General features: G+C 41.0%; 1 protein-coding gene across 1 annotated transcript in view; it reads right to left on the reverse strand.

Moving 5' to 3' along the window:
• The window catches only part of dock5 (dedicator of cytokinesis 5), a 31,407-nt gene extending 24,550 nt beyond the window's left edge, over positions 1-6,857 (reverse strand). The window contains exons 1-8 of the mRNA XM_020590494.1: positions 6,611-6,857; positions 1,604-1,687; positions 1,344-1,384; positions 1,206-1,261; positions 842-938; positions 540-688; positions 275-410; positions 11-168 (exon numbers count right to left, since the gene is read on the reverse strand). Coding sequence (XP_020446150.1) covers positions 11-168; positions 275-410; positions 540-688; positions 842-938; positions 1,206-1,261; positions 1,344-1,384; positions 1,604-1,687; positions 6,611-6,653 — 764 coding nt within the window. The 5' untranslated portion in view covers positions 6,654-6,857. The remainder of the gene's footprint in view (positions 1-10; positions 169-274; positions 411-539; positions 689-841; positions 939-1,205; positions 1,262-1,343; positions 1,385-1,603; positions 1,688-6,610) is intronic.
• Positions 6,858-8,156: the final 1,299 nt, after the last annotated feature.

Consider the following 8,156-nt stretch of genomic DNA (forward strand, 5'->3'; position numbering starts at 1 on the left):
AAGAGCTAACCTGATGAACTCAGACTGGTCAGGGTCATACAGAGACATGAGCAGCTCTGCATCCTCTCCAATGTTGCACACAAAATTTTTCAAAGTCATGAGTAGACTGTAGGTGTGCACCGTACTGAACAGGATCTGCCGTCTCGCTTCCAGGTTTTGTAGCCGTGTCTGCATAGAAACAAGGCCCAGGCAGTGCATAGGCAGATATTACTTGAAATCGAAAGCTACTATGGAAAAAAGTAACTGATAGTATCAACAAATCACACAATCATGCCTTCTCTTCTTGTATCCTGTCATCGACGCTGCGGGATGCCGTCTCGTGTGCCCGGAACAGACTGATCGTACTGGTCCAGGCGGGATCCAGGGTGTTCCCCGTTTCATCTCGCACCACCAGGTCCAACCCCAAAATCCTGAGGAGAGGAAATCAAATGGCATCACATGAGTTTACAGAGCCATGACTCAAGCATATAAAACCTTTACAATGGTGTTTATGTCACAAGACATTTCACTGCAGTACAATCAGTCAGCTGAGCTCATACCGGTTTCCATAATCAATCTTTGCTGTGACTTTCTTTTTGAGCTCTACAAGGTCATCCTTGGGCAGTGTTCCTGACACTATCTGAGATCGATACTCGATGAGGCTGTAGGCCATCTGCTGCACACTCCTGAACCGAGTTGTCTTGTTCGCCTGTCAGACAAACAGGTGAATAGCTATAACAATACATCCGTCACAGGAAAGAAACAAAACAAGATGGAGTTGAAGTGAAGGGAATGAGAGGTGTATAGAACTGTGTGTACTAGAAACAGAGAGGCTGATAAAAGTGAAGTAATCTTCACATACCAGGAAGAGTTTATGCCATATCTGTGCCCATTCCCTCAGAGTAGCCCCGAGCTCCTGGACCAGGGGTAAATCTGCTGGAATAATTATTTCCTGCTGGCTACAAGAAAAGAATAATAAAATACTGGAAAAGTGTCTCATTGCTCATTGCTCATCTCATATAATTTGAAAAAACTTGAGCACATATCTACAGATGATAAACAGTTGGATGGTTTTTCTGCCCAGCCAAGAAAAGCATTACTTAATCCTCACTTGTGATAATTACAAGTGCACTGCTATGTTATTGGCAAATGACAAGGCAGGATAGCTAACCAAAAGCAAAGTGGATTATCACCAAGATGATACGTTTACTGATGTGTGATCTCACCCTATTCCCTCGACTGTAGCTTCCTTCAGGTGAATGTAGGAAGCTGGAAAAATTCCCTGGGAAAACAATGAGGAATTATCAGTATATAAAAATGACAGAATTCGATACGGGATATCAGAGCACTAATGCAGGTCATACCTTTTGTGATTTCTTGCGTAGTGTGTAGCCCCTGTACCAGCCTGAATAGAACAAACATGTTACTGTGCGGAAAGGCAGCGTATGAGACAGGACAGATGTTAGTCCATCCTTCAGGACAATGTTGTAGACTCATTTACATTGTGATGCATAGTACATGAGTGCCTGTTAGTTCTACATTTCATTTAGATTCCAGTGTCAGCTTGCAGAGAGAAGAAAAAGAGGGATGTGTCAGGGCCTGTTGTGTGTTCGGCCTCACTCACCTTCCAATTTCTCAAGTATGTGTACGGTGTCCCCCACCTGTAGACACAGCTCCTGCTCACCGCTGGGATCATAATTGTAGATTGCTGCAGAACAGAGCAGAATTGTCTCATTATGAGAAAGACACTATATTCAGTAAATACTGTTAACAAAGAAAAGGTTTTGGCTGACAGTTTGAACAGCAAGTCTTCTCAATGTCAGGCGTCTTTATTCGTCATCTTACTGCTCTGTCTAAACAGCAGGTTGTGTGTTAGTGTAGCAGGCCCACGTGACTCAAACATCTAAAGCATTCTGAATATTCCTGATTGAAACACATACCCTGAGGTTGTGTGTTTAACATTCCAGTAGATGGACTCAGCTAGAGCAGGTACAGTATCTTCAGTGTCAACAGTGCAAGGCAAAGCTTAGGCGATGTCATCACATCCTCTACATTTCTGCCATCATCACACCACTGTGGCCATTGGTCAAAAGTTAATGCTCTGAGAGTTCTCTTTCTGCCATCTGGATCAACCTCGAGCCCTGCTCTTCTCCGCACACAGTTTTTTTAACAGAACAACATTCCCGGAGGCAGCTCCTGTCTTTCCCTTTTAACTCTCTACCCAGGACACGTTGGGGAGGCATCACACAAGAATATTCCTGTGCGCACAAACACACATCTGCACATATACACAAACACAAAACCCAACAGACATTGCGAAAGAGAAACCTTGGCAAACAATACAGTAGCAAAGGTCTCTGTCATAACGTGAGGGAGCAGCAATACTGCACAGCCACTCACTCTTATGCTGAGATAGAGGAACTAAAAGCAGAGCTCTGCCCTGACTTGCATGGTGATAATGCTTCTTGCTGGAGGCTAGACTTCACAGCACGATTCAACTGGCTCAGCTTATCACACCTCAGACTGAATACCAAAACTTGACAAAACACTGAATGTGACTATCCTTCTCCCTCCATGACTTCCTCCTCACTGATAGATTTTTCTGGCTTTCCTTAAAACACACTGGCAGACAGACATCTCCACAGGGAATCAGTCAGTCTTTAGTCTAAGACTGGGTTTGTGTAGCCGGCCCATGAGCTCATAAAATATTAGGTTAGACCCATGCTGACTATGTTGTTTTAGGATCACCTGCACAGGTCCATGCGAATGATGTCGTACTGTGAGATCCCTTAACCAGTCATCAAAAAGGAAAACAATTATTTAAACCTATATGGGCTCTGAAACAATACAATACCAATGAATATTTTCTAAATCAAAATATGAATTTTCTCACACCACAGTAGCAGCATCTCTTCTGACCGACCAAACAAACCACAGTAATATAAAGAGAAGGTTCAGGTCTACAATACAAACATGCCGTGTTACTGTACTTAAAAAGATGTTGCTGACACACCGTGAATTCTCTTGAAAGAGTATTTGTTTTCACCAGGAACTTATTTGTGCAGCCAGAACAATATTAAATGAAACACGCACTGAAGAAATGACATCTGCCTCTGGTCACGCTGAGAGTGACAATGGTCCATTCACCAACTTGACACAGTGTCCGGGCCTGGCAACAGCACGGCCTTATGCCATGGCAGGAATCCAGTTGAGCATGATGCGATGCCACACTGTCTGAACTAAAGGCAACAGTCTGGGCCTTGGCATTACAGCTCATCTGTACAACTCAAAGATGCACTTTATTGAAAAACTGAGTCTGTACCTGCTGATGCAAATTCAAATAAAGCCTCTATCTGCGTAAGTTCAAGCTAATATGCATACTAATGTTAAATCCAAGTCAGCCTGACTCACTCTAATTGATTTATCATTAAAGTGGATTAGCGAACAATTAAAGAATACCACGGCTGAACAGTCTGAGCAGCTGCTGGCAGCTCAACACAGTAAAATAATAATAATACAAAAGCCAATCTCCTGCTCTCATTATTGACTGTGTGTGACAGCAAATCATAAACGCCTATTCCAAGTTATGGCCATGAAAAAAAAATGAAGAAAATGATAAAACACTGACAAAAAATGGTACAAGATACAAGACTTTAGCAAACAATCCTTGACCATGCAAATGTACAGAAAGACAGGTGGACTAAATTCATTCTCATACTCAGCTGGGAGACAGTTATAGGGCAGACATATGCCATGCTGCACAAACAGGGCTTGATGTAATAAAAAACTAACAACCCTCAATTTAATTTGTACAGTACAGTTTGAAAGCAACATAGAAACCTATTAAAGATATAAAAATAATCAATAAAAAGGCGAGTATTTCGATTAAATTCAATAAAAGACAGGTATTATACACAGACTAGAGTATGAATTTGTGCATATAGTAAGCTGCCATTCAGTGATGAACAGTACCTTATAGTGTATGTCTTGTATTCAAGCAAATGAATTTCAAGTGCTACAAAAAAAAAAACACAGACACAAAGGGAGAAGTCCAATATCTCCACAAAAACTCATTAGGTAAAAGCAAGTCTATTAAAGTTGGTTGTGGAGCCAATTCTCCTCAGGCAGGGCGTTTCAAAACATAAAGACCTCAAGGGAAAAGCCTTTTGCCTCCCATCTAACTGTCTAGACAGCCAGAAACGATCTGAAGCTCTTGAAACTGTGCTGGATCCTTATAGGTTATCCATAAATCAGTGTTAATTCTCACGTTCAAAGCTAATAGCGCAACAGAGGATAAAATTAGACCAGTGCCGACTCATCTTTTAATTCTGGCTAAAAAACCTTGGTGCAACGTTTAACAGAAGGAAAATTACAATTTTCTTATCTAAAGGAGAAAAAAAGTGCAAATGTCTTCATCCAGGTTGCAAAAGAATTATTCTAACAGTATGTTTTAAAAGTCATGACTGACCAACCAATCTGGTCAGAGCGTCAAAACTGATGACAAGGTCAATACCTCTCTCCATTCACCGACTGCAATCAGATTTGACATTGCAAGATGAACAGACAAGCTGGAAATATTGACAGCTTTAGATTTGTTTTGCTAATAAAGCACCTATGTTGCACATAGGCAGAGAGTTTCAAGCTACTGGCCATTTGAAGGAAACGTATCTGCTATGTTTTTGCATAACATCACCAAGCAGAAGTTGTGGCTGAGTACTTGGAACCCAATTTTCACAGTCACACACACATACACTGTACAAGCATAAGTTAGTCTTTATAACCTGAATGCTTGACCGGCTGTTCTCTGAAAAAAACTCAAGGTAATTATATGAGTGCTGCTTGTAAGCAACTGTAGGGCATTCATCTGTGATCATTAGGAGTACATTATTCTACATGTAAACTCCAGGGGTTTGAAGCTATGAACTAAATGTAACATATATTATATTAAAGTCCCCCTCCAGTCAAAATGTGTTTTCCTTACTGTTTCTTATGGTGCAGAGTTTGACAGTAGATGGTGGTTTTCACATTCTCCTGCTGCTGAATGGTGAGAGTTTCTCTGCACTCACCTTTGTCTGAGTTTATTACAAATGATTATAGTCCACTTCTACAAGTACTCCATATAGTTAGCATTACGCTGCTACAACACTGCTGGACTCACGATTGACAGTTTAAAAAAAAAAAAAAGGATAAGATGCACCTCTTCCACTGTGATATTGTAAGCTCTATATTATCCACATTTCCCTGTTCAGTAACATGATATTACTGATATTATCAGACACCTTGCGATCACTTCTTTCATCCTAAAATGTAGTTGCCCGTATTTGAGCACAGCCTAGGTTGACTAATCGGATTAAAAACATAAGACCTTGCACAGGGTCTGATGGCATTTTAAGGATTAAATACAGTGTTTGTGATTCCTGCCCCATTGCTGAGGTGAATGGCAAAATAATATCTAATCTACACAGTCATGCAGAGCAGTAGCTTTGAGCACCATACTGGGATCTAAACAGATTAACAAATAAATAAATAAATTAATAAATATTTTCAACATTAGCTACTAAAACAAGATCATATATGTATAACCAAGAGGGGGACCGTTTGTGCAGCAGGGAACTATATCGCCATCTGAATTTGTGGGTTAAAGGTGTTTTTAAAAACCAAGAGATAACATCAGTGAATGGATCCAGGTTAGATGAATACATAATAGCCCTGGGCTCTGATTCACACCTACTCCTGAAATACAATAGGTGTATTCACTATCCCCACATGCAGGGTTTTACTCACCTCTAACACATCTGCTGCACACCAGGAAAAAGTGTCTGTAAAAGTGTCTGCAGCTTCAAGCACAAATTTAGAGGTGAGTCAGAACAGAAACCAGTGACAAACCCACCTGTGCTGGCTGTGAAGTCATTACAGTAAATCTCAAAAGGATTGAGACAACAGTTGTGCTGATTTACACTGAGGGCGTGGAGCTCTACCTGTTACCATAGACGAGCATGCGCAGTGGTGAACACCTATGCATCTTATTAAATGAAATCACAGTCCAAATTAGAAACTGTTAAACAAGGAAGCTATAAAAAAAACAGTCAAATATGTTCAAATGTATTTAAGATCATTACCCAGACAGGGAAGTCCTATGCAAATGGTATTCTCTTTAGCAACAGGTCCGTCACAGCAGTGGCTCCCATGTGGGGCCCTACAGACGAGTCCTTGATGAGGCTTTCAGGGACTTTCCAGCAAAGTGACAATTCATTTAAGTTCGCTTTAACTCTAACAACTCAGCTCAAAGAGTTGAAGCACAGGCTGCTAAGCTCCCTGAACCTTTGGCTCTTCCATTTTCCGCCACAATCTCTTATGAGCATGTACAGAAGTAATTTCCTACTACCACCAAATATCTAGCTACAACACGGTGAGTAAATTCAATTAGAGTAATAATAAACAAACATGGGAAACCCAGTTGGGCTACAGTGTTTGTAGCCGACATAAAACGACAACAACAAAGTTGCCAGTAGCCTGTGTTCCCAGCTCCACTGAGCCAGTCCCCTTTCCCTTGAAGTTAGTTTAGTAGCTGGGAGTTGACTCGATGAGCTTCCCCCTAGCAAAACGCACGCAGCTGTATTTGATAACTTACCGACTCCGTACTTCTCTTTCTTAGTTGGAATCCAACGGGTCATGGCGGGAAAGTACGTAAAGTTGGACGAATAAATAAATAACTATATACAATTGCTAAAAGAGGGCGGGCGGTGCACTCCTGCTCGTCCCGAACTCTACAGTTCCGCCATCATAACTCGTTAACAGGGAGGGGGAGAGAAGGGCTAACACGCCTGGGAGATACAAGGGAACATAGGCGTAAACCATGGATTTCCCAAACTACCCCCACTTCACAGCCACCTCAACAGAACAGACGCTGTTTTCACTACGGATTCGTGAAGAACTGTAGGAGGTATTTTGCTCTAGACATCCGTCACAATTCCTCATCAGTACTCAAAATGAGTTAAAACTGAATTAGGGCAATTATAGTGAGGCTGAACTATTCCTCGTTATGCTTCCAGGAGCCCTGATGGTGTTCACTTCAATTTTACAACTCCCTGCGCACACATTTGAAGGCAATAATGGATTAAAACTAGAGTTATAAATCACTGGTGTGTGATGGATTAATTGTCACCAGGTTATTGTTTGTGATTTAAAATGACACTAAATTGCTGCAAGCCACACTGACTGGTGAAAAAGACAGCTATCGTCTTCTGAGTGAGCTTGTTTATATACATGCTCACTTGTTTGAGTTGACTGTACTTCATACAAGCAGTCAGTTGTTTAGAAAAGCATGTTGAAGTATGGTCAAGCCCAGAGTGTTGGAACTCGTCCATCAACGAGGCTACTGACTTTAAATGTCATTTCACCATGGTCAGCAGCCTATATCACACTCCCCACCATCCTTCGCTGCCCAGTGCAGTAATTTACAGCTGCTAGCTGAGATCTGGTCGCCTTTTGTCTGCACATGGTGTGAATGTTTTTTGTTTTGTTTTGTTTTTTGCTGCTGCCACTGGTCAGCCAAATGGTGCTGTCAATAACATCCAGCCATCCAATGCTTTTGTTCCCCCTTTGATAGGGTGAAGTCCTTTTTTCTATCTGTTGTAACATGGTTACTTTAAAACACAGCTTGTGGTGAATAAGTTCCAACACAACACTGCATGATTAAAAGCAATGTTTTTCCCCAAAGGACAGAGGAATTAAACAATTATGTCTGCTAATGCATTGTGAGAGGGTGTTTACAAGTCAAAACTATAATCAAGGAAAGCTTTTAAAAATGTCTTTCGGACAAAAAAAACAAACAATTGTGTATTTTCTACTGTATGTTTAATAAACCTTCCACAGCTAAAGGAGTCAAGCACACTGACTGAGCTCATCCTGAAATTCAGGCATTACAGATGTATTTTGAAGCCATATAGAATTTTCATGGTTATGACTTAAGCTGTTATACATGATTATTGTGGCCTATTTTGGGTTGAGCTGTAGGTGCTTGCTGAATTTATTGTGAGGGGGCTCATGCCATTTTCACCTCTGATTTCACCTCTCCCTATTGCTTTGGCCAAACCTCTCATTCTTATCAAATGTGAAGAATCACTTGTTAGCTTTCAAAAGTTAAAAACAAACAAATCTGTAAAAAAAAATAAATA

The sequence above is a fragment of the Monopterus albus genome, unplaced genomic scaffold (genome assembly GCF_001952655.1).
Source record: "Monopterus albus unplaced genomic scaffold, M_albus_1.0 scaffold12.1, whole genome shotgun sequence".
NCBI lineage: Eukaryota > Metazoa > Chordata > Actinopteri > Synbranchiformes > Synbranchidae > Monopterus > Monopterus albus.